This window comes from Echiichthys vipera (genome assembly GCF_963691815.1).
Source record: "Echiichthys vipera genome assembly, chromosome: X".
NCBI classification, from domain to species: Eukaryota; Metazoa; Chordata; class Actinopteri; order Perciformes; family Trachinidae; genus Echiichthys; species Echiichthys vipera.
Window position 1 is genome coordinate 27,948,335 of NC_139825.1, and position 26,971 is coordinate 27,975,305.

The 26,971-nt window shown below is 40.9% G+C and overlaps 1 protein-coding gene across 2 annotated transcripts in view; it reads left to right on the top strand.

Annotated features, from left to right (window-relative positions):
* Positions 1–26,489, top strand: part of col7a1 (collagen, type VII, alpha 1) — a 71,834-nt gene extending 45,345 nt beyond the window's left edge. Inside the window, exons 80-114 of one of the 2 annotated variants that reach the window (XM_083939883.1) lie at positions 90–125; positions 1,826–1,861; positions 1,949–1,993; positions 2,099–2,131; positions 2,266–2,328; positions 2,458–2,493; positions 2,963–3,043; positions 3,218–3,286; positions 14,648–14,683; positions 14,862–14,921; positions 15,040–15,084; positions 15,171–15,206; positions 16,468–16,503; positions 16,587–16,646; positions 16,723–16,848; positions 16,937–17,008; positions 17,157–17,192; positions 17,281–17,340; positions 17,455–17,499; positions 18,096–18,131; positions 18,276–18,311; positions 18,630–18,686; positions 18,801–18,872; positions 20,061–20,136; positions 20,264–20,295; positions 20,392–20,472; positions 21,868–21,921; positions 22,345–22,398; positions 22,508–22,570; positions 22,651–22,713; positions 23,060–23,176; positions 24,363–24,440; positions 25,489–25,542; positions 25,711–25,759; positions 25,975–26,489. In XM_083939883.1, coding sequence (XP_083796009.1) covers positions 90–125; positions 1,826–1,861; positions 1,949–1,993; positions 2,099–2,131; positions 2,266–2,328; positions 2,458–2,493; positions 2,963–3,043; positions 3,218–3,286; positions 14,648–14,683; positions 14,862–14,921; positions 15,040–15,084; positions 15,171–15,206; positions 16,468–16,503; positions 16,587–16,646; positions 16,723–16,848; positions 16,937–17,008; positions 17,157–17,192; positions 17,281–17,340; positions 17,455–17,499; positions 18,096–18,131; positions 18,276–18,311; positions 18,630–18,686; positions 18,801–18,872; positions 20,061–20,136; positions 20,264–20,295; positions 20,392–20,472; positions 21,868–21,921; positions 22,345–22,398; positions 22,508–22,570; positions 22,651–22,713; positions 23,060–23,176; positions 24,363–24,440; positions 25,489–25,542; positions 25,711–25,759; positions 25,975–25,991 — 1,950 coding nt within the window. In that variant the 3' untranslated portion in view covers positions 25,992–26,489. The remainder of the gene's footprint in view (positions 1–89; positions 126–1,825; positions 1,862–1,948; positions 1,994–2,098; positions 2,132–2,265; positions 2,329–2,457; positions 2,494–2,962; positions 3,044–3,217; positions 3,287–14,647; positions 14,684–14,861; positions 14,922–15,039; positions 15,085–15,170; positions 15,207–16,467; positions 16,504–16,586; positions 16,647–16,722; positions 16,849–16,936; positions 17,009–17,156; positions 17,193–17,280; positions 17,341–17,454; positions 17,500–18,095; positions 18,132–18,275; positions 18,312–18,629; positions 18,687–18,800; positions 18,873–20,060; positions 20,137–20,263; positions 20,296–20,391; positions 20,473–21,867; positions 21,922–22,344; positions 22,399–22,507; positions 22,571–22,650; positions 22,714–23,059; positions 23,177–24,362; positions 24,441–25,488; positions 25,543–25,710; positions 25,760–25,974) is intronic. The other variant, XM_083939882.1, reaches the window with a different exon arrangement.
* Positions 26,490–26,971: the final 482 nt, after the last annotated feature.

Genomic DNA, 26,971 nt, shown 5'->3' on the forward strand with positions numbered 1-26,971 from the left:
TATATCTGTCCATTTCCTTTTCTGTGTTGTTTGTTTCCCCTCTTCCTCCCCCCTGTCATCCTCCTTCCTCTATCTTTCATCCTCTCCAGGGCCTGCCTGGGTTCCCAGGAGTTCTAGGCAGACCGGTAGGTTCTCTGCTGCTGGCTGCCGTGCTTGAGCTTTTGAGAAGGCAGGGCTGGGAGATGCTGTCCCAGTGGTATTAGATACAACTGGGAAATGAACCTAGGCTGTAGAGATACCAGTGAGCTTAGACAGAAAATAGCTTGAAAGATGTTTCTGCATTTAACAACAGGAGACCATAAAAACCTATCATCGGGATGCACGCTTCATCATGTACCTCCCAGGCAAATTTCCCCACTTTAATCTTAATGCATTTGTATTGGTAACATCCTTCTGGGAGCTGGGGTCCAGGATAAGAGTCAGACCTTGATCCGTTCCTCATAAAACATTAATCAAGACCAACTGTCCCCAAAGAATACATGTCAAACTCAAAAGTTGACTTCTGAAGTTGGATTTTAACTGTGTAAAACACCACCAATTTGTTGGAGGAGATGAAAGGAAGTGAGCTGAACCTCTCACTAGGATCCAACGTACAATAGTAGAGGGGAATACAAAATGAGTTTTTTGGTACTCCAAAATGTACAGTGTTGTCGATTCGCTTGAGTCTGCTTATCGTGCATGCAGCTGTGCCTGCTGTCTGTTGTGTGCTTATCCCTCTCACAGCACAGATTTTTCAGGGCTTACCATGTGAGTGTCTCTTTGTTATCATTGTCGATCCTCTGTTTGTATTGTCCTACTTGTTGTTTGTGTATTTGTGCCTCCCTAAGATCAGTTACATGTCTGTGTATTATTTATGTAAACACCATGTTGAGGGTATGAAAAAACATACAAATGTTGCTGAAAGTAATAGTTCAACATCTTGGGAAGTTCTCTTATTGGCGTTCAAGGTGAGAGTTCGATGAGAAGGCCAATACCACTCTGATATCTGTTTGCTAAATAATATGCAGCCGCCAGCAGGCAATTAGCATGATGGGGCAAGTTCGGGGGCTGAAAAATCAAGCCAACGGTGTTCAGTTGTGCAGTTCCACGAGTGACCTCTTGACCTCTGGCTCCAAAAGCGACGCAATCCCCATAGAGCCCGATGTTAAAAATCCCAACCTTATAGCAGAAATAAAAATGTTTACAGCCTGATGCATAGATACACAGATTTGGTCTCTATAGCTAATTTTCCAGTTCATAACTGTACACGGGGTGATTTTTTACATCACTCTTTCGTTTAATTTATAGCTATCATAGACTGTAGGCTTCATTTGGCCCACATCAGATCCATCCATCTTTGCCCATTTGTCAATAAGCCAGGAGCAGGTGGTGGCCCTGCCAAGATGGTGATGGCCCGAGCCGCCCACTTTGAGTGTCATTTTTCTCTTCAGAAACCTATGGGTTTCAGTCTATGCTTAATTTAAAGACTGGAAGCAGCTAGCCTAGCTCTGTCCAAAGATAACAAAATGTGCCTACCAGCACCTCTAAAACTCAAGAATCAACATGTTATGTTTAATGGAGGATCATATGCAGGACTAATTGTCAGGTGCGGGCAATTGCTTTCTGGACTTTTGCTGTCACCGTCAAGTTGCCAAGCAATAAGCGGAGACTCCAGGAAGTCATATTTAATGACAGACCAGAATGGTATCAATTCTCTCATCTAACTCTCAGCAAAAACAAGTAAGCTTTTTCAAGATGTCATAAATATTCCTTTTAAAATGTGGCCTGTGTGTAGTTTTAGCGAGTACTGTATGTATACTGTATATGACTTGTATTTTGCTTCCAGGGAAACCCAGGAGAGCCTGGCATAAGGGGGCCAACAGTAAGTATCACACATACACGATGCAGCACACATTTAAAGACTCTTAACTGCAGCAGTTCACATGTTGGCGGTATGTGTTTCAATCAGGGCCCCATGGGTCCCAACGGGCTTCCAGGTCCACCAGGTGTGAAGGTGAGTTTAAATACATCTTTTTGTGCTGCAAGTTATGGCACATGTACTGAAATTCTTTTCTTCGTTGCTTTCTGAAGAGTCATAAAAAGTTTGTGTGTGTCACAGGGTATTCCAGGAGAGCCAGGTGTTGGCGTCCAGGTAAAACTCCACTGGCATTTTACATCTCTCTAGACGAGAGGCGCAGTTGCCCGAGTACTCGATCACATTACAATCTAGACACTGAAGATGTACGACATATCTGCAGTGTGTGAGTTTATTTCTCCTGTCTCCAGGGTCCTCCCGGTGCCCAAGGAAGCACAGGTCTGCCAGGACCGTCAGGTCCCCCCGGAGCTGTAGTAAGTGTCCCCACAGCTTCTCTTCAGGGAAAAAACTTATTACATGTTTTCTCAGGAAATTCAACAGAAATGTAATGGTGTGTATCACACTGTTTTCCTTCTTACCACTGTGTTTATTTTTCCCTGCAGGGTCCACAGGGCCCTCCAGGACTTTCAGGGCAGGTGGTGAGTATGCATCGTGATCTGGCTGCCACTGTTGCTGCACTGTGGAGTACATTGAGGAAGTGTAAAATTAAAGAAATGTTCATTTTAATTAGTGCTGAAAATGGGAAAGTCATTTAAAAGAAATGCCAAAACGTCGACCAAGCTTTTGTTGACAAATGCAGGTTTCAGAACAAGTTGTTAAGCAATGTTATGTACACCATACTGACTTTGTATTTATGTACACAATACTTTTTCAGGTTGTCTGTCCGTCACATAATAATAATCTCACTATTCTAAAATTAAATTATTAAAATGTATATAGAATAAGATCGGGCACCATAGCTCATCCATATCGGTTGATCATTTGTGGTGCTTCTCTGTGAACTGCTCAGAACTTTTTAGATGATTTGAATCTTTTGTTGTGCAACATGGCTATACATGCTTACTTTACATACATATTAAACATAATTAAGTATTCGCTGCTCCTCAGGGTGAAGCAGGTAAACCAGGAGTCCCTGGGAGAGATGGGGTGCCTGGCAAAGAAGGAATACCTGGATTACCAGGAAAGCTGGTGCGTGTGCATGTGTGTGTGTCTGCGTCTGTGCATGTGTGCGTGTGTGCATCTCTATGTGCCAGTGTTTGTGTTCATGTTGTCAGCTGTGTATGTAGTGTGTCATGTGCACTGCATTTTTTTTTTTTAAATCAAGTCCCCGTCTGTGTCATCATTGGGTAATTTGTTCTTTAGGGCATTGCTGGACCTCCAGGCCTGGCCGGCTTAAAGGGGGAGCAGGGAGACAGCGGTCCTCCAGGGAAGGTGAGAACATATTGTATCTACCAAGCAGCCTCTGGCTAAAAGCACAGTCAATCAAATTGGTTTTGCGTTTTCTTGTATTGGATGTGATCCCAGCTACGAAATGATTTTTTGCCTGAAGTGATAAACATCTATGTAGTTCTATTATTAGCTTGCTATTGCAAGAGTTTTCATATGATGCCTTCTTTTTTTGAGTATTCCTTCAACAAAAAAAAAAAAAGAAACTCCCCCCTTCAATGTGTACACTTCTGAATGTTGTCCGGGTTGGTTATATGCTGCTGCCTCTATAAACTGTTGTTGTACCTGACATACATGTACCAATCATGTGGTCAAAGCCCCACCTGCTATTATCAGAAAAAGATCTGCAATTAATTAACTTGAGTCTCATAAAAATATACTAAACTATCAATTTGGAATTGTAATTAATAATTAAATTAATATCTACCACCAAACTAGCCATTATCAATAGCTAGTAAAGTCAAAGGATTTCAGAGAGGTTGTCAGAATTACTCATTCTTGTGCAACATTAAAGGCACATGATGTATATTCACCAAATTAATAAAAACAAAATAAAACACAATATCTGGGAGCCTTCTCTAAGGCATTATTGGACAGCCGTCTAGGCCTGGACTCTGACCTGTTTATCTCAACAACACAAGCTAAAAAAATACCGAACAATGGCAAAGAAGATGACAGACAATATGGAGGAGGTGAAAAAAATACTAAACTTCATGACTGAAGAACTAAATTCTGTAGTCAAGCAAAAAGACTTGCTGAAGTTAATTGATGAAGTGCGACAACTAAAGGACAAAATCAAAGAAAAGGACAAGAAGATCGAAGAACTACAAAAGAGAGTGGATGATTTGGAGCAATATACAAGGACGGATGACCTGGTCATAACTGGATTGGTGACAAAGCACTGCACCTATGCTAGATGGTGCTCTTGAACAGCAAGTCATTCACTTCTTTAACAGCAAAGACATTCCTCTAGAAGGTAGGAACATCTCTGCATGCCACACAATCCCTCAGAAACAAGGGACCATCCCAAAGATTATTTTGAGATTTGCTAACCACAAACACAAAGTTGAAGTCAACAAGACAACTCCGGGGCACAGGTGTTTATGTAAATGCACACAACACAAGAAAAAATGCAGAGCTTGCACGACAGGCAAGAGTGCTGAAAAAACGAAACAAGATCCAGGGTACATGGACAAGGAATTGCAAAGTAATGATCAAACTTAATGGGTCTACAGAACAAACCAAGATAATAATAATACGAGAAAGTGAAGACTTGGACAGATTCAGATAAATGGTTTGCTAATGGATTGGGAAATTACCAGCATGGTATCAACCTTGTAGGATGATAATGTTAAATCAACAACATGGAGGAACAAACAGACTTCAAGACTTTTGAGTACCAGGAATATAAATCATACGATCTAGAAACAGACATTGATCCTGATGGCTATTTGTTGGAGAAACTAAAACTGGACTGTGGATATTACTCAGAAAACGAAATTGAAGCATCATCAGAACAATTTTCAATGATTCACTTCTACAGCAGGAGTCTCTATAAAAACAGCACTAAAATAACAGACTATTTAAATGGATTTAAATTTAAGTTTACTGTTGTAGCAGTGTCCGAAACGTGGTTTCATGATGATAAGGAGTTTGATTTTGAACTGGAAGATTATGATTTATTCATTCATTCATCTTCAACCGCTTATCCCGGGGTCGGGGTCGCAGGGGGGGCTGGAGCCAATCCCGGCTGACATCGGGCGTGAGGCAGGGTACACCCTGGACAGGACGCCAGTCTATCCCAGGGCACATAGAGACGCACAGAGACAGACAACCATTCACACCTACGGGCAATTTTAGAATCATCAATCAACCTAACACGTGCATGTCTTTGGATTGTGGGAGGAAACCGGAGTACCCGGAGAAAACCCACGCAGACACGGGGAGAACATGCAAACTGCGAACCTGGAACCTTCTTGCTGTGAGGCGACAGTGCTAACCACTACACCACCGTGTAGCCCCAAGATTATGATTTATTTAAACAAAATAGGAAAAACAAAAAGGGTGGAGGAGTTGCCCTTTTTGTGTAAAGGGTATAACATGTAAGATTATTAGGAATATGACAATGGCTGTTGATGAGTTGTTAGTGTGTTTTTGTTGAGATACAAAATGAATCGGTAAAGAAAAGTATAATAATTAGTTGTATCTATAGAACTCCTGGATAATGTATTGATGATTTTAATAGCAAAATATTAGAGTTATACTCCAAACAAATTAACAAAAGTCTTTTGGTGTGTGGTGATTTTAATATTGATTTATTGAAATCATGTGAACACACCAAAACAAAAGATTTTGTAAATAATATGTTTGGTCTTGGAATGAACCCTTTAATAACAAAGCCAAGTAGAATCACAACTGACAGTGTTACATTGATCGATGATATACTGTATTTGTTAACCTAATGGACAGGAAAATTCAACGTGGGTTTCTCGTTATAGACATAAGTGACCATCTGACAGTTTTTGTAGTTCTAGAAAACAAATTGAAGATTCTAAAAGGAGAAACTTATAAAGTAAAAAGAATGAGAAACCCACAGACAATTGAAACCCTTAAAGTAGCACTTGCTAATTATGATTGGAGTGAAGTTTATGTTGAAGATGCAAATGATTCATATAATGCTTTTCTCAAAACATTAATGGCATTTTATAATTATTTTTGCCCACTGAGGAGAGTTAAAATAAAACACAAGCATAAACTGAATCAATGGATGACAAAAGTACTCCACAAATGTTGTAAAAAGAAAAATCAATTGTATAAAATATCCATAAAACGGCCAACTGAGGAAAATGAAGACAAGTATAAACTTTATAGAAACAAATTGACAACCCTTATAAGACATCAGAAACAACACTTTTATAGTATCTTGGTGCAAAAGCATAAATCCAACATAAAAGCTACTTGGGATATAATCAAGGAAGTAATTGATCCCTTAACACACATAATTAAAAATGATGGTAATGTAACACATCATGTGCTAGAAATTGCAAACGAATTTATTACATTTTTTGTCAATGTAGGGCCAAACTTGGCAACGCAAATACCAAATACTCTTGCTTCAAATGCGTCTCTTGAAAACAACAAGAAGTCAATGTTCCTTAGGGCAGTGTGTGAAAGTGATATCTTAGAAGTGGTCAACAAATTAAAAAAAAAAAGATCTATGGATTGTAATAATATTGACATGTCATTGATCAAGGAGATAATTGAAAGTATTTCTAAGCCTCTCACACATGTGTGCAATAGATAATTTGTAACTGGTACCTTCCATGAGAAAATGAAGCTGGCCAAAGTGCTACCTATCTACAAAGATGGTGAAAATCACCTATTATCCAACTACAGGCCAAACTCATTATTGGATCAATTTTCCAAAATACTTGAAAAATGATTTGTTCAACAACTGCGTAGATTTTTAGAACAACATAACCTACTGTGTGACCAACAGTATGGGTTTCGATGTAATAGATCAACATCCCAAGCTGTAATGGAGTTAATAGAAAATGGAACCTCAGCTCTTGACAACAAACAAAACACAATTGGCAAATTTATAGATTTACAAAAAGCATTTGATACCATTGATTACAAATTACTTTTACAGAAATGCAATTGTTATGGTGTCAGAGGCGTGGCAAATGCATGGCTAGAAAGCTATCTGAACAATAGACTTCAATATGTTGAAATCAATCAGACAAAATCGCAATTTGAAACTCTAATTTGTGGGATCCCCCAGGGCTCTGTTTTGGGGACAAAACTATTTATTCTTTATTTAAACGATATTTGCAAAATATCTAACATTTTGAAGCTGGTGATTTTTGCAGACGATACCAATTTGTTTTGTTCAGGGTTTAATATAAATCAGTTAATACAACAGGTTGAAACTTAATTGACTTTTTTTTTATTTTTGGGCCCAGTAGGAAAATTCTAATTTGAAATGTAATGGAACGGGATCAACATAGAGAGGGTCTACGAGACAAGATTTTTGGGGGTGATTATTGATCACCAGATAAGACTAATCAATAAAGTGGGATACCGTGACTCTACCAAGGAGCTTTTCATAAAATCTAATATTTTAAAATTTATGGATATAGTCAAGCTAACTTGAAATCTTATTCAGAGCTGTAAAAAAAGATCTTCCTACAGGTATTCAATCTTTATTTAAATTAAGAAACAATTGCTATAATTTAAGAGGACTGCTTCGATTTGAAATAAGAAAAGCAAGAACTAACATTAGACAAAGATGCGCGTCTGAGTCCGTTATTGGTGTAAAAATGTGGAATGACCTTAATGATAAACTGAAAGTAATTACACCATGACCAAAATTTAAAAAGACCTTGAAATTTGAAATAATTAATGCATATGTATAAATGTTATAATTGGAAAAGAGAAAAATACATAAATAAATAAAAAAGGGAAATGTTATTCATTTTGATTATTGAATACATGGAAATGAGAAAAAAGTAAACCTTATTTAAGCAAATATGTATTTGGATTTTGCAGATATTGATTTTTGCTTTGTGAGTATGTGTATGTTTACATGTATAATATGTTTAAATGTATATAAAGTAAGTAAATTATTTCATTTATTTAAGTATAAGTAAATATACTTTTAATCAAATATATGTTTAATCATAAGTAAATATGTTGTGTTAAACAGTCAGAACTGTGATGTTAGGATGGGCTAATAAAAGCAAGTTGCTTCAGCCCAATCCTTTTTTTGGTTGAAATTGTCAAAATATTCTGTCATTTTATTTATCATCTGATGTATAACCAAAAATAAAATTAATTCGTTCATTCATAATAGCTGCAGCTGTTTGAGTCATGAAGCTTAAGGGAGATGAACTGAGAACATCAGAATACAGACATTTCTGATGAGGGGATCCGTCAGTAGCCTGTAGTCAAAGTCCAGTGACGTCAATATAATAGGCAAGTCAGAAAGTTGTAGTTTTAAGGGTCATTGAATCCAGAAACTGTGTTCTACATACTATGGCAACGTCACACACAATAACCTCCTGCTACAATGGAGTTCGACCAAATAATTGCGGACCTGCTCTCATTTCTGCTTCTCATTTTGCCTCTGCTTATGCAAACGATGGGTTGGCTACATACCACTAACCTGGGAGATGTTTATGAATGTCATCATCATCATAATCATCTTCAACTGCTTATCCGGGGTCGGGTCGTGGGGGCAGCAGCTCGAGCAGGGGACCCCAAATATCCCTTTCCCAGGCCACATTAACCAGCTCTAACTGGGGGATCCCGAGGCATTCCCAGGCCAGTGTGGAGATATAATCTCTCTACCTAGTCCTGGGTCCTCCCAGACAAAGGAGCAGTGGCTCTACTCCGAGTTCCTCACGGATGGCTGAACTTCTCACCCTATCTCTAAGGGAGACTCCAGCCACCCTCCTGAGAAAACCCATTTTGGCCGCTTGTACCCACAGCCTCGTTCTTTCGGTCCTGACCCAGCTTTCATGACCATAGATGAGGGTAGGAACGAAGATTGACCGGTAGATCGGCTCAGCTCTCTTTACGTCACAAAGGTGCGGTAGAGTGACTGCAACACCGCCCCCGCTGCTCCGATTCTCCGGCCAAACTCATGCTCCATCGTCCCCTCACTCGTGAACATGATCATGAAGTACTTGAACTCCTTCACTTGGGGCCATGGCCTCAGATTTAGAGGTGCTGATCCTCATCCCAGCCGTTTCACAGTGAGTGCTGAAGGTCACCGACGATGCCATCAGGACCACGTCATCTGCAAAAAGCAGAGACGAGATCCTCAGCCCACCGAACTGCAACCCGTCCCCACCAGGACTACGCCTCGATATCCTGTCCATGAAAATCACAAACAGGATTGGTGACAAAGCGCACCCCTGGTGGAGGCCAACCCCCACCGGGAACGAATCCGACTTACTGCCAAAGATCCGGACACAGCTCTCGCTTTGGGTGTACAGAGATTGGATTGCCTACAGAAGTGACCCCCTCACCCCATACTCTCGCAGCACCTCCCACAGTATCTCCTGATAGACCCGGTCATATGCCTTCTCCAGATCCACAAAGCACCTGTAGACTGGATGGGCATACTACCAGGTCCCCTCCAGGATCCTTTTGAGAGTGAAGAGCTGGTCCGTTGTTCCATGTCCAGGACGGAATCCACATTGTTCCTCTTCAATCTGAAGTTCGACTATAGGACGAACCCTCCTTTCCAGCACCTTGGAGTAGACTTTACCAGGGAGGCTGAGTAGTTTGATACCCCTGTAATTGACACACACCCTCTGGTCCCCCTTTTTAAACAGGGGGACCACCATCCCGGTCTGCCACTCCCTTGGCACTGTCCCAGACTTCCACGCAATGTTGAAGAGATGTGTCAACCAAGACAGCCCCTCCAAACCCAAAGCTTTCAGCATTTCTGGACGAATCTCATCAATCCCTGGGGCTTTGCCACTGTGGAGTTGTTTGACTACCTCAGTTACTTCCGCCAGCGATATTAACAATGATTCCCCATCAGCCTCCAGCTCTGCCTCTACAAAAGAGGGCGTGTTAGTCGGATTAGTGAGTTCCTCAAAGTTCTCCGTCCACCTCCCGATTACCTCATCAGCTGAGGTCACCAGCGTCCCGTCCTTACTGTAAACAGCTTGGACGGTTTCCGTTTCCCCCTCCTGAGGTGTCGAATGGTTTTCCAGAAGCACCTTGGGGCCGCCCGAAAGTCCTTCTCCATGACTTCCCGAACTCCTCCTACACCCGCTGCTTTGCCTCTGACACAGCAGAGACTGCAGCCCGTCCCGGAAGGCGTCCTTCTTCAGTCGGACAGCTTCCCTGACCACCGCTTACCACCACGGTGTTCGAGGGTTACCGCCTCTTGAGGCACCTAAGACTTTGAGGCCACAGCTCACTGCTGCAGCTTCAGACATGGAAGCTTTGAACATTGCCCACTCCGGTTCAATACCCCCAACCTCCACAGGGATGCCAGAAAAGCTCCGCCCGAGGTGTGAGTTGAAGATCTCTCGGACAGGGGCCTCCTCCAGACATTCCCAGTTCACCCACACTACTTGTTTGGGTTTACCTGGTCCGTCCAGAATCTTCCCCCATCGTCCGACCCAACTCATCACCAGATGGTGATCAGTTGACAGCTCTGCCCCTCCCTTCACTCGTGTGTCAGAAACATACAGCCTCAGATCAGATGATACGATCACAAAATCGATCATCGACCTTTGGCCTAGGGTGCTCTGGTACCACGTACACGTATGAGCATCCTTGTGTTAGTTATAGACAATCCGTGACTAGCACAGAAGTCTAATAACAGACGACCGCTTGGATTTAGATCAGGGAGGCCGTTCCTCCCAATCACGCCTCTCCAGGTGTCTCCATCATTGCCCACGTGAGCGTTGAAGTCTCCCAGCAGAACTATGGAGTCCCCTACTGGAGCCCAATGCATGACTCCATTCAGGGTCTCCAAGAAGGCTGAATACTCTGAACTGCTGTTCGGTGCATATGCACAAACAACAGTCAGAGTTTTCCCCCTACCACCCGCAGGCGTAAGGAGGCGACCCTCTTGTCCACCGGGGTGAACTCCAACACCGCAGCGCTCAGCCGGGAGTTTGTGAGTATCCCTACACCCGCCCGGCACCTCACACCCTGGGCAACTCCAGAGAAGAATAGGGTCCAACCCCTATCCAGGAGTACAATTCCAGAACCGAGACTGTGTGTGGAGGTAAGCCCCACCAGATCTAACTGGTAGCGCTCCACCTCCCGCACAAGCTCCGGGTCCTTCCCAACAGAGAGTCGACATTCCACGTCCCCAGAGCCAGCCTCTGCTGCCCGTGTCTGGTCCGTCAACTCCCCTCACGTTTCCTGCCGCCCCTCGCCTGAGACCACTCTGCCATGGGAGACCCTACCAGGAGCACTAGGCCCTCAGGTTCACCGGGACACACAAACCTCTCCACCACGATAAGGTGATGCTTCTCGGAGAGGTGTTTATTAATGTGGTTTATAGATTTTATGTGTCCGGCGGAAAAGGTGTTCAAAGCACTCTGTGGTAACACATCTAGCTATGTTCATAACCAGAAACTTTTTTTTACAAAATTCTTAAACGACATCATGTCTGTCAGTAAACTCCCTATTATAATATTAAGTATCCAGCCTAAATATTCCTTGCCATGCGGTGGGTATTTTGAGCTGTGAATATGAGTGCAAGCTGTCTCAGTGGGATTTCTCTGTTATAATACCATTATTGATTGACATTCAAAGAGCAAATTCTCTGGCACTTGCTCACAGAGTCAAATGAGTTTTCACATGTCTGGAGCATATTTTGTCACTCTCTTGTGTTCACACTACCCTCACAGGTCTATATTATCTGGTGCAGTTCAGCCCTGGAGATTTTTGCAGAATTGTAGCAAAATGGGGGAAAACCCTGTAGAGGCCTGTAATGCCTCCCACTCTAAAAAATAACAGAGGAACCAACTGTGAATGTGAATTTCAACTGAATCCTTGCATACATCTATGGATGATTGGCTTCAGTGTTCAAATCCAAGATAAGATAAACTTTATTGATCCTGCACACTGGGGAAATTCAGATGTTACAGCTGCTCAAAGTTTATTAATGCTTGTCAGTCTGCAAGTGGCTGGTATGGGTTATCTTGCATCAGTTCAATTATTTCTTGTAGTAGGTGAGATGTTAACAACATCTAAGGCTGGTCAGAATTTATTAGCTGTAACAAGAAAGAGAGCTTCGAAAACAGCCTTGTACAAATGTATAATGCCCTGCTAGTTAAAGATGTGTCTAGTGTAGTCTCATGACGACAACAAGGAATGCCCCTGTGCATTATGGTCTTACCATTTCAAAAAGTCCTACAAATAAGAAATCTTACAACTGGAAGTTCCAATGTAGCTGCTCCCATTATAGCTTGGATATAATATTTCTCCCTTGCATACATATTACGTGCAAAAGACACTTTGGTAGACTAATAACCTGAATTCACTTACATTACAATAAGCCCCGCTTCTGCTAAACTGTGATGTATAAGCATCACTTGGCCTTCAAATGGAAACTACCTTACAGCTGACACTGAAATATTAATGCCTGCCAGTTGTCTCTATGTGAATAACTGCAGACATCTGTTAATAGGGATGAGGATCTTGATTAAGCCAAATTTTAACTCTGTGAGACATAAAATGATAGAGAAGGTCACATGCATTCATAACTTTCTCTCTAATCACATCATCGCATAGAGTCCAAATCATCTCTGTCCTGCACTTTTTATTAGAGATGGCTCAATACAACTGTTTTATTGATAATATCAATACCATTACACTGCAGATACCAATACCAATCTGACAAATGTTATCATCTAAATGTTTATCAAACTGCTAGCACACTGTTAGTAACCTATGAGTTCACCTGACCTTGTCTTGTAAAATGATGCGTGTACTGTTATTTGTTTTTGCTGTGGTGCAGATTCCCCTCTTGTCTGAATCAGCAGCAATCAAACTTTTTAGCCTGGAGCGCAGCCTTTTGAAATGCAAAACTCGAGTCTGTCAGGTTTGCTGCCAGATTTCATAATTGCACGTAATAGCACATACATTTAGTAGCTGTTTACTCAAAACTGCAATGTATTCTAAGTATTTTGATTGGAATTCAGTGGCTGGCTTGTACAGATGTGGAACAGCTGTTTGAGAGATGAAATGTCCATCTGGCAGTATGTAGAAATGCTTGAGCTGTTCAGCGCATAGATTGTATAATAAAGCAGCTCCCTGTTTATTCAACCATGGAAAAGGTGTTGGTCATCACAACAAAAACTTCGATCTTTTTTCTGTTGTCGGCCTCAATTTGTTATCATCTGAAAAGAGTTTCTCCCAGTGCTTGTTTCCGGTAGTGTTCTTGTTTACGTTAATATCTTAGCAGCAGTATTTTGTACAAGTTGTAGTTTGCTAATAGTTGATTTAGGTAAACCAGAGAATTTTTTTTACAGTAGTTCAACTTAGATGAGATAGTTGCATGAACATGTGTTTCAGCAGCAGCCATTGAAGGAACAGAATGAATCCTAACAATGTTTCGTAAGTGGAAATACTATAAGTGTAGTATAAGTGTTGAGTGGCGAAAAAGACCCAAAGATGGCATTTGCTTGTCAGACAGGTATTCTGTTTTTGTCCTGTTTGTACTGATTGTGATGTTAACATAAATCGTGATGAGTGTCGCTAACAGTTCCCTCGCTGCTGACTGCACCAGTCTCAGCACCTTGGACAGAGCCACCGCAACACTGTCAAAAAGTTCACTAGTTTGATGAACAACCAGGCAACACTTGCCCATCTGCTGAGCTCCACCCTTTGTTCACACACACACACACACACACACACACACACACACACACACACACACACACACACACACACACACACACACACACACACACACACACACACACACACACACACACGCACACACACACACGCACAAACACACCAAAATATGAAGTGAAATTGCATTTTCCAATTCTATAGTTGCAATGGAGTTTTATAACGGACACATGTAAAGTTTTCTAAAATACAGCTTTGGTTTCAGTCCCTCTAAGTGCAAGAACTATTAGAGCTAGAGCTTCCTTTTTGCTTCATTCACTCATTCTTGACTTGGACAACCTTTCTGGAAGCTGTCATTGTGTCAAGACGGGTCCAAAAAATAAAGAAACTGCACTAAATCATAAAGTAACTCCTGGGAGACAATATCACTTTTGTTGTACATAACGTTTCTGAAACCATTTTGTGAGAAATAAGCAGTACAGTAACGCAATCTTGATTCATATTTGATCAACGTTGCCTAGTTTCGAAGTTTTATCAGAGTTTATGAGCAGTTATTAAGACTGCTCTTGCAGATGCCATTAGGAGCACTCAGGGAGCAGCAGGTGGAGGTAGAGCTACAGGACTTTTCGCAAATGAGCTTACAGGATGTGGCGACAGTTTTCAGCAAATTTCAGAAAGAAATTTATAGAAAGTTACCCACTTCAGCTTTAAGTAGGTTGTTCTAAGGCATTTGACTCCTTCAGAGAAGAAAAGTATAGCTTATAAAAACCATTCACTGTGGTGTGATGCAATGGTGAGGTAGTAGAGTGGTGCATTTATTGGCTATCCTTTCTGAAGATATTAAGACTTTTAATCTTTGAGAGCTGGAAAAGATAATGGCTGGGCTAATACATATGATACTTAAATACCAAGGCATTTAAGTACTTATTTACGTCATAAACATGTATTCATGTAAGGCCGAACTTCTATTTTCTTCCTTTCTGCTTTTTTTCTGCACTCTTATAGGCTGTGGCAGGACCCCCTGGGCCCAAAGGAGAGCGGGTGAGTCATTGTTAATAACATTCACGTGGTAGCTGCAACTTCTTTTTTTTAATGTAATGCATAATCTAATCAGGTAAGGCACCATAGTGCAGAAATGAAAGACCAGAACAAATATTAGGAAGCTGAACAGAGTAGCTAAATTCAACTTGCATCACTTCCCTGGTTATGATTGATGCAGGGTCTCAGTGGTCAAACACTACCAGGCGTGGCTGGAGAGAGAGGTCTACCTGGAGAAAAGGTGAGTCTGACTGAAGCATTAGCACTGAAGGCCACGAGACAGTCTCCGTGCCAACGAGACAGAGGGAAAATGTCAAGTGCTTTTTCATTAACAGCGTATCATAACTGCTGTCTTTCAGGGCAACAGGGGAGACAAAGGTGCTCCTGGCAACAAAGGAGAGAAAGTGAGTACCATCATGCTGCAGAGCAACACATAATCTTCATAAGTTAACACAACATATTCACATCATGTTATCTGCCGTCATACTAGGCAGTGGATGGTGAACCAGGAGAGCCTGGAGAAGATGTGAGTAATCAGCATCCACTGGATGTTTTTATAAAGACTCACGTGTTACGTTGCTGCCTGTGGTTTTTGTTGTGTATCTTCACATTGTTCCCAAGTATTATGGATAAGTAAAAAATCTCTTAAAATGTGAATCCGTCTATAACTTTCATATTGCCATTTCATAAAAGCAGTAGCTCTCAACAGGGCCGTGGTATGTTGTGATTATTTCACGGCTATGCATCAAATTTCTAGTGACTATAATTAATCGGTTATTGAGCCAATGTGTTCTTTTATTCAAGTACCTGGTTTCATTGACTTTTTCATCCAGTTCAGATTTCTAAATCAAAATCATCAAGTGCACCATATTTATATTAAACATATTTTTTTGCCTGGAGGGCCTGTGTGCTAATCAGCTCCAATTTTGAATGTTTAATGAATGTTATCAAATGTTACATCCTACTTGTTTTTGTGGCCTGACATTTCTGTTATCCAGGAATCACAACAGTGTGGCAAATATATAATAATAATAATAATAATAATATAAAAATAATAATAATAATAGAGGTAAATGTATGGTAAATGGACTTGTACTTATATAGCGCCTTTCTAGTCTTCTGACTACTCAAGGCGCTTTCACAGTGTTTGTCACATTCACCCATTCACACAGACATTCACACTGATGGCAGTGGACATCTACATACCATCTAATCTATTGTAACCATTCACACCACATTTACACACCCATGCGCAGCACGGGGAGCAATTCAGGGTTCAGTGTCTTGCCCAAGGACACTTCGACATGTGGACCGGGGAAGGTGGGGATCGAACCGCCAATCTCTCGAATGGAGGACGACCCACTCTGACAATGAGCCACAGTCGCTGAAAACTTTACCACATATTCTAAACTAGGATTCTTTATGTTGAACTCTTTCTCTCCAAAGTTAGTCCAATTATTTAATATTACCGTAATCAACCATTTTCTATAGCAGCCTTATTAAAGTCTCTAGACCTCCTATCTAAAAGTGTCCATTGTAATCGAGACCAATCTCCTCTGACGCTTGAGGTTTGATTATTTGTTGTCCTTTAGGTTAACAAGGCATGTTAAGTGTAATGATGACAACCAAGCCGTTGACAGGACATGCAAATACTGATGAAACAAGTCCTCACGTGCATAATAATGAATAAAACAGATATCATTGATAATAATTTAAAAACATATATGTTGTCTTTCTATGAGCCACTTTATCACATTTTCACACCCCCATATTTGTTTTTCCTGCAGGGTGCACAAGGATCTCCTGGACAAAAAGGAGATAAGGTAAGCTCCAGTCATGTGTTTAATTAATTTGCCTGAAACCAAACCCAGTCCATGTGACAGTTATGACTAAATCTGTGTTGTAGGGAGAGAAGGGCATAGGAATGGCAGGTCCTCCTGGTCGCGTTGGGCCCCAAGGTTTAAAGGTGAGCATGTCTCTGATAAGTTAGTGTGATTTATCAGAGGTGCCAAGGGTCAAAATCTAATAGACTTAATTTCCAGGGAGATCCAGGACTTCCTGGTCCAGCTGGTCCTCCGGGGCTTCAGGGGAAGTCGGGTAATGCTGGGCCACCTGGCCTGAGAGGGGAAACTGGACAGCTAGGACCTCCTGGACCACAAGGGGAGAGGGTTGGTGGAATTACTGATCACACAAAACTGAATGCTTTCGGTCTTAATATCTGTGGTTGTTTTTCAACTATTGAGGTCTCATTTTCAGGGTCTACAGGGCTTTGCGGGCCGCCCAGGAAATGTCGGACCCCCAGGTCCATCTGGACCTCCTGGAGAGGCAGTGAGTGATTAGTTACTAGCTTCAGCTAAAAGTAAATCTGTTTAGGAAATCAAGTTTTTAAATAAATTAATAACAATAATAATAGCAAGAAAGGAGATGTTAAAAAAAGAGCTAATGATTTTATTCGATCAATACTTTGTTTTTCTAGGGCTCTCCTGGTACCAATGGGGTCAAAGGGGACAAGGTGATTATCCAAGCAAATACACATTTCTGTCGACCTGCTTGAATGTTAATGGATTTTTGAAGGGTGTACCTATTATTTCTGTTGCCAGGGGGAAGTTGGCGTTGGAGTTCCCGGTCCCAGAGGAGAGAGAGGAGATTCAGGGCCGAGAGTAAGAAGTTGGTTCCGTCGGTGTATCATTGAGGATGTGATCTAATATGAATCTGCCTCTGGATGATGGAAACTGGTGTGTTTGTGTGCCCTTTTCATGTCTTTCTTGTCTCAGGGGGAGGAGGGACGTGCTGGCTTGGATGGGGAGAGAGGGTCAACGGTAAATACCAAGTGTTTCTTTTTTCATCCATCATTCAGGAACACGATGTACACCAACAAAGCCTCTCCAATAACACTTTCATCATCTCTTTCAGTGAATATTTTCAAAATGACCAATTCACCAGGAAGCAGTCTGTATGCAGTCATTAAGGGCAAACACACAATTCTGAGGTTTCCAATTCAGTTTGATAGCAGTTGCATTAAAGTACTATCTATTTAACATGAAGGCATAACAGCAGTCAATGCAATAAATGCAACTCTATAGGTCTTTTTATGAATCGATATTGGATCATTGAAATGAAGATTGATTTTCTTCAAAAAAAAAAATGTTTTTCTTTGAAACAAGCCCTAGAAAACATCTATAAATCTTTATTGCTATGATGGAAGAACCATTCTTCACAAGGACACAATGTGTTAGCTTGTACACATTATATTCAATAGGCCTTGTCCTCCCTCATTGTGGACTTAATTTCGTAATACTGTGATTTCAATTTTGTCGTCTGACCGGGGAAAACATGTCTTCAGTTATAAACACACACGGAAGTTGTTCAGTGTGGAGGCGTGTATAATATATGTGTGTGTTTGTGTGTTCATCAGGGTCCCCCAGGGATTCGTGGCACTCGGGGAGAGAAGGTGAATACCACCAGTCCTTTCCCCCGTTTTTATGTGTCATCATGGCGGTCGTGTCCCCCGAGCATTCTGCTCATGTAAAGTGTTGAATTTAATTGACACGCCTGAATGAAATGTTTTGCTCTCAATCTTTTTTTTTTCTCTTAGGGAGACATCGGGCTGCAAGGTGACAAAGGAGAGAAGGTGTGTGCATTTTAATATCTAATAAGCTCCACCACTGCTCGCTCTCTTTCCCTCTGTATATTTGTATTTGTAAAGATGACATTGACACAAAAATGGAGAAAGAAGAAAATAAGACGCATTGTGTCAGCCGTGGCTGTTTTTGAAAGAGCTCTTTTTTCCTGAGAGAGCAAGAGGAATATATGAATACACACAATGTTAATAAGCCGCAATACTATAAGTTACGCAGCGGAAGAAAAGGTAACAGGCTGAAACATTGTGTGTTGATGTTTTGTTTTTGGGGGAGATGCCATATGTTTACAGTAGTGCTGTCGCTCACAGGGGGACACTGTGCTGGTGGGAGGACCTGCTGGAGAAAGGGGCAACAAAGGAGAAACAGTCAGTGAAGGCCTGGATGGGTCCAAATGTTGAATATAGTAAAATATCCACTTCTGTTCTTACAGTGTACATTTTGCTTTGTTTTTTGTTGATGTAACTTTTGTTCCATTTTAGGGGGACAGGGGACCCAAAGGTGTGCAGGGAGAAAAAGGGGTGAAAGGTCAAGAGGGCCCTCCAGGGGAACAGGTAAGTTTGTTTCTTGCCAGAACATATGTGATGATTTATAGTCTAGGAGGAGAAACCCTGAATAATTGATGTCGTAGCCCACCTTCCACATAATTTGTCCAGTACCGTAAAATTATAGCCTGATAACTTAGACTAGACACAATGACATCAAAATCTGAATATATACTGTATATATACCGTTGTTAAGGAAACCTTCTAACTACTAACAACTCTATACATAGGAAATTGTACCTCTGGCATAATTTTGAAGTTTACGTAGCTGGTTTAATGACATTAATCAAAGGCGAAATAATGTCCTAGGGGTGTGACGAGACACTCAACTCCTGAGACGAGACGATACATGATATTGAGTTCACAAGGATGAGACGAGATTTTAATACTATTTTTAACTTTCAGTATTTTTCTTTACAGGGGGGTTGATTTTAGCAGAGAGCTTTGTTACGACCGCCTCTCGCTCATCTCACAGAACAAATACATTTACATTTTATTAAATGTATCGACCCACACCCACATTTTCTCCTGCTGTTTATGTGTTTTGAATATATTAGCCATATCTACACTGACTGATCAGCTCAGTCTGTGTGTGTGTCTGTGTCACTACAGGCTTCACATGGAGCCGGCATGAAAACTATTTTGGTTTAGTAAATGTCTGTCAGTCAGCTAGTGAAGGCAAGTTATCCAGCCACTGTCACTCGGCTCAGGAGCTGCTGATAGACAGCAGAGACCAAACCATCCTCCCAACTTGTACAACACATACAACAAACTTCTCCATATTAACCAACTTTATTAGTCATACATTTATAATTTATAAATTATACAAACAGAGGTACAATTTCCTTTGTATACAGTTGTTGTAAGGTTTCCTGGTTGACATGTAAATGTAGAAATTGCTGGAAAAAGTCAGGAAATAAAGATGTCACCACTACTTACGACTAACAACTATGTTGTTAAGGGCCAAATTAGTATCATTTGTGGGCACTACCATACCACTCTTCATATTTCATCCCCTAGGACCATGATATCCGATTGCGTTTTTATATATAGTATATATGTATATCTAAATCTCACTTCTTATGTTATGTGACTGTTAAACAATATTCTTAAATTGCAGTAACCAAAACCTGAGATAATGTCATTGTATTGATATTACAAATGCATATTCCTGTGTATGTGTGTATTTGACATCAGGGTCTGAGGGGAGAGCCGGGCGAAAGAGGATCCACTGGATTCCCGGGGGCCCGTGGCCCCGGTGGACAGAAGGCAAGTAACGCTGAGCATGGATGATGATTATGATTAAGTTTGACATAATTAATAGCAAACGCAGTCGGCAGTCAGTGCACGTAATAATTTGGCTGATCTAATTACTGTAATTCTGTCGTCTCTGCAGGGAGAAGCTGGCCAACCTGGAGTACCTGGGGAATCGGTCTGTGATTTAATTCTATCCAACACAAATTTAGCATTTAATGTGTGTGTGTTCTTTCTTTGATGGACAGAACAAGGTTTTGTTTTTTTCTTCCAGGGTTTACCAGGAATAAACGGGCTGCTAGGGCAAAAGGGGGACAAGGGAGAAATTGGTATCGTTGGAATGAGAGGAATCAAGGTATTTTAAGTGTTGGTGTGTGTGCATGTGTGCGTGTGTATGCGTGTGTGCGCACGTGTGTGTGAGTGGTTTCAACCTTGAAGTATCTTTCAGGAGTCGTTGATGATGCTCACATCTCAATAATAGCATAAAATTGATATGATTACAGAGGATTAATACACATTGTGTTAAAGATATCCATGCATAATATTTGCTTTCACCCCAACATTATGATGATTTATATCTGAAATTGGGTGTTTTTGTTCAGCCTGATAGAATAAATTCCCATTTTTCTTTCACTTTATTTATTCATTCATGTGAATTTTATTTGAATCACTGAACCAATCAAAGATGTCGGTGATCACAGAGGGGTGCTGGCAGCCTAGTTTCTTCTTTTTTATTACAATAACATTTATCAGGTAATCTCATTGAGATTCAACATGAAGCATATACCAAACATTTCAGAGGCAATGACAGACATCTCTAAAAAGGTACAAAGTTTAAAATTTCTCAGTCGGATGATAAATTGAAGCTTGAAAGTAAAAAACAGCTAGCTTGGTGCTGTCCAAAGTTAACACTATTCACCTACCAGCACCTCTTAGCCTCTTTGCATTCATTTTATTCATCCCTTTTCAAAGGGTTTTATTTTCTTAGCAATGTTTCCCTTGAAAGGTCAAATTTTTTTTCCCTGGGTCAATGTGTGGAAATCATCCACTCACAACCTTTGCCAACTGCATTTCAAATATCCATCCCCCTTTGTTCTTTTGCTATTTGAAGTGTGAAGACAGCCCTTACCAATCTCTTAAAAAGAGACACACATGCACTGGGAACATAGGGATGATCACCCGCAGTTTTGGTAGGACACATTTATAAACAAGAATTTATTTACTGAGTTTGTTAGTATGTAAAGTGAGGACCAGGTACAATAATTATCTCCTTGTAGTTTTAAAGTAGAATGAGCAGCATTAGAGCACAGAATATCTCCATAGTTAGGTGCAGATATAATAATGTAATAGTGTGCTACAGTAGCTGCTAAAATATTTTGTATACAATGCTAAGACTACCACTGCTACTCTGTAATAAAGTTGTATGAATCACTACTCACCTTTTTTTAAATTTGCAAAGAAAATTGGTTTTGAATAGACATAGAGGATGGTTCAAGTTCTCTGGATTTGAATATAATACCAACTTTAAAAGGGTTCAAATGTACAGGTGGATTTAGCACCGCTGTTCTCTGTGATAGCCGCGGCTGTTTGGAACTTGCTGGACAAGTTGGGTCATGTTCACTGTGTTGTGTCGGTGCTTGTGGCAGGTGAATGGGCTGTCTGTGTCTATATATGGGCTCTCTGTCTGTCTGTGTTGGAGCATGTTGCCTCTTCACGTGCCTCTGTCAACGATGAACTTATGTGTTTCCAGGGTGACCGAGGACTCAAGGGGGCTTGTGGAGGTGATGGACCCAAAGGAGAGAAGGTGGGATTGAGACAGTGAAAATTTTATTTGGTAGGAGGAAGAAGAGAAGAAATACACATTATTGAGGAAGTTGTATGGTGATGATTTCATACCCAATGTGATTCTGGCACTGATTTCACTTATAGATTGTGATAGCTAGTTAATGTGTTCTCTTGTTTTAATTATACAGTCAAGTCAATTTGTTTATTGTCATTTGCACAGTTAAATTATGGACAGTTTCCTTGTACAATTAAATTCTTCCTTTTGCCTTTCACTCTGAACAATGTTTGCAAGGAAACATGAGTTATAAAGAAGAAAAATTATAAAGAACACTGTACAATATACTGTACATAAATATCTCTGCAAATATATCAAACTTAAGTAAGGCATTTACTGTATGGTAAATACTTGACAACTGAATTAATCAGAAGTGTTTGTGTTCAGGGAGATGCTGGTACTCATGGACGATCAGGCCTACCAGGAAGAAAAGGTGAACAGGTATGACTAACTTCTGTGGTAAAAACACAAGCACTATATGTTGTATTATATGCCTCTGTGTGCTTCTTAAGATTGGGTATCTACAGGCATGCTCTCTGTGTTTTCTCAGGGGGAACTTGGACCTTCAGGAGCCCCAGGGAGTCCCGGGAAAGAGGGACTAGTCGGTCCTAAGGTATGTGCTGTATAGCTTTTCTATAACTAACAATAAATTTGTCTAAATATAAAGTCTAACCACTTTCTTTGTCTGTGTAGGGTGACCGTGGATTTGATGGACTTGCAGGACCCAAAGGAGCTCAGGGAGAGAAAGGTGAAAGGGTGAGTTTTGACTTCAGCAGTACAGTGTGTGCATACATTACATTATCTGTAACCACTTATCCCAGTCAGGGTCGCGGGCGGTTGAAAGATCCTAGCTGGCATTGGGAGAGGGCGTTGTAGTTCCTGGACAGACCGACAGACTTTCACAAGGCTGACACATAAAATTTAGAGTCACTAGTTAACGTAAGACCTGCATGTCTTTGGATTGTGGGAGAAAGCCGGAGAACATAGAGAAAACCCACGCTGACATGGGGAGAGCATACAAACCACACAGAAGGGCCGCAGCCAGTGAACGACAACTAGAAATCTTGAGATCCATAAATAACTGTCGCTCCCATTTATGTAGGGTCCGTCTGGTGTACCTGGTCCGCCTGGCGCCAGAGGAGTGGATGGGGTCCCGGGCCTGACTGGCCCCCAGGGACCAGCTGGTGCTAAAGGCCCAGAGGGGCTCCAGGGACAGAAGGTGACTAACTCACTTTGGCTTGATGGTGGCTAATGTCGTGTTTCCACTTTATGGTAAAAGTCTTCTCGACTCACTTTTTGGTACTATGACTTTTCCCTTTTTTAGTTTCCCACTATAGATAGTAACCTCTTAGTGTAGTCAGGATTCTCAGCTGATTGCCATGGCAATGGTACGTGAAACTGCCACATCATCTTCAATGTAAAAAAATCAAATGTTTCATCAGCAACCAAACAGAGGAACATCTGCACATCGTCAATTGTACACCATAGTGCATAACATCATACATCTTAAGGTAAGGTAAGGACAGGCTGAATTTTTTTTTTTGTTGTGGTTGTTTTTGACGGTAGCTTGGTTATTTAAAAATAGCGTTATTGTGCAGGGTTTCCACTGTCGCTCTAGTGACAGTTGTCTCTCACCAGGTAGTGTGCGTTGTTTTAACTCCACATTCCAGTGTCAGCTCAGCTCGCTTGGAACCTCAACCATAGTCGTATAAAAAAAAGATACCAGGTACTATCCACAACTTTTGCTAATGGAACACAGTCCCAGATGTCCCATGCAGTGGAAAAGTGGCATAATTCTGCACTTTGGTCACATCTAAGAAGATCTATTAAAGAGACAAGATAAGACATAAATACATTTCAACAAGACCATGACACACCGGCAAATGGGTGCACTATCAGCTATGATTGTGCACACATTTGATGGTGATAAAGCAAAGGAAAACAATTGGATAATGGTAGCAAGAGTATATTTACAAAGTGCACACAATAGCAGCAGACAAGTGTGTGAGTGGCAGTAAAGATACATTTTTTGTAGTGCTATAAAAAGAATACAGTCTTTTTGTATTTCTCCTTAGTTTGTTCTCTTTCTTCTTCACCTGACTGCTAGTTTTTTTTGATTGCTGTGCGTTGCTTCATGATGTTTGATTGGCCCTGCGTTTGCCTTGCTTGTCTGCTGCATCAAGTAAATAAAAAAAGCAGGTGACAGGAGAGCAAGGCCATATCCAGTCTCTTTAATAGGCGCACATTTTTTTCAAACTATGATACTCCCTTCAGTCAACCTCGTTGCATTATATTCCTAATCCAATATTTTTGCTTTTCTGCAGCCTGAAAGGGCACTAATTAGAAGGAAAAGCAAAAAGTTTCATACTACATCTGTCTTAATGTTGTTTTGCCTTGTGTGTCAGGGAGAGAGAGGTCCAATCGGTCCCGCCATGGTGGGTCCACGCGGTATCCCAGGGATCCCGGGGGAGCGAGGAGAGGCGGTTAGTATCACACTTGTTGTCTTGTTGTTTTCTTGATAACTTATTTTGATAGGAAACCACTTGCTGAAATCAGGAAATCTCTTGGTACTTGGTTATTGAGAACATTTCAAAATCTTACTATCAAACAGCACAGAATTCCCCTATTACACATCCAACAGTGTGCCAAATACGTAACATTTTTAGAGAGTGAATTCCCTTGTGTACCGTGCTCCTCAACGCCAGACATCACTGCTTTGACAGTTAAATTTGGATAGACGACCACATATTATTAAAGCTTTTGTCGTGAACGATACAGGGAATAACTCAGAGGAACGGGACCCAAATGCAGACAAGGAAGCGGAGTACGGTTTTAAACAAATATTTGATAAACAAAAGGTAAACAAGGGTGTCCAGTAAAAGGAGAGAAGGTACAAATCAAAAGACGACGGGATCTTCCAGGGAAGCAGGGAATCTAGGGAAACTACAATGAAAAGGAATAAAGAAACAATTAACAACAAACAAATTAACACGGAGCGAAAAACCAAGCATATGTAAACGGGAGCCAACCAATGAGAAACGGTACCACGTAAATGAGGAAACGGTCTGTGTCCCACATCCGGCTATTTATGCTGCAGGCATTGATCAGGGGCATCAGCAGGGCAACGCCTTCCAGCTCCAGACAAACAACACAGAAGGGAAGACACATGCAGGGAAAAACAGACAGGGGAGACAAACCCAGCACAAAAGGAAGGGGGAAAGGCCTGACAGGACAGGGATCCTGACAGCTTTTCCAGCTTTTCCAGCTTTATTTGAATTTCGATTCTTCAAAGGGATCCCATACACAGACAGGACATCAAGACTGAGTAATCAAGACTGAGTAAACAAATTAATTTAATGATAGGACAGGAGATATATATATATATATATATATATATATATATATATTGCTGATTTAACCTTTCATTTTGACATTTAGTTCATGTGCTGCACCTGATCTAAGCCTAATTAATGACTTTCCTGCAAGCCTCTCTGTGGGTCTTGTGTGTCCTAATACCTGTTCATGTTGCAGGGAGAGTTGGGCCCAGATGGAGCGAAGGGAGAAAGAGGAGAGCCAGGCATGACGGTCAGTGCCTGAGCCTTACCGCGGGGCTAAGTCTGAAGACACAGACACCAAACAGCACACATACTCACACACAGTTGATATTACAGGTTTTATGAAATAAGGGTTGCGTTTGTAAGTGTGTTTGTTTTTTTGTTTTTTGCTGTTTCCCCCTCTTTATTTTGAATTCAGGAGTATGAGGTCAGAGAGTACGTTCGCTCAGAGATGAGTCAGCACTGTGGTGAGTCTTTCATGCAGATTGCATTTGCTAATTTATGACATAGTTGTCCCTGAGTTGAACTTCAGATGGCAATCACAGCATATGAGTCACAGCCTCAACGATGATACAAAAGAAGCTACAGAGAACTTAAATAATGCTATGACTCTTTAAGCTGACCTTTTTTTTATTTTCCCATTTCTTTCTGCTTCCTTCCTGTCCATCTGTCTGATCCTCAGCATGTGGAGGTAAGTGAGCCATTCGACCGCAGCAGAAGAGAGGAGGCTGAACAGAAGGGCTGTGATTTTCGCATGAGTCACAGCGGTATACTATACCACATATGCTGCTGCAGAGTCTGTAGTGAGATCAGTCAGTTTCACATATATACTGTATATATATTTTTTAGGAAGACACTTGCCCTCATTAAGCGTGTGTGGTTTAAATGATCATTTAACCTCATGCACACACAGATAACAGTTTTACTACCTGTGTGACAGCATCTGTTTTAAAAAAGTAACAAGGCCGTGTAAAAATGTACTTGTTGTCAAGGAAGATACATCTTTTGAAAAAAAAATTGCCTGAAATATCTTCCACTAGACAGATGTTTTGTGACGTTCCTTATTTACTTTTTCTTTTTAGTCTCAAGTGCCTTTTTATAAATAGTTTTGGTATTTTATTAGACACAATGTGTTGATCAAGTGGCCATTTATTATATTGTATATTATATAAACATGCAAGACTAAGCAACATACTTTCTCCAATCATTCGAAAGGGATATTTATATGCGTTTTTTTACACTAGGTCAGGTGATAAATATGTCTACGACATATAGAGAAACATAATAGCAATTCCACGAGATAAAATAAAGCCAAAATGGCAATAAAAACAATAAAAAGTAAATGTATGAAAAGAAAATAAGTTTTAAAAACAAAGTTTTGACTAATTTGTTTGTTGTGAGCTGCAAATCAATGCAAGACTTCACCAGTGTTGTGAAGCAGCAGTTAATAAATATGCAGTGTTATCTAGAATGAGGCCAAAACAAACATGTCACTCATGTTTAATTTATTTATTATTACCTAAGAAATAGTTTCATAATGTACTAATCAGTAAAAGTTTGAGCCTCCAGCCTTCAACTCAAGTCAAAAAAATGTTTTGACTTGAGGGCGACACAAGTCCATACAGCAGTGACTTGAGTCCTTAAAGGATTACAACCGGTCTTTCGAAGATTGCCCCCTG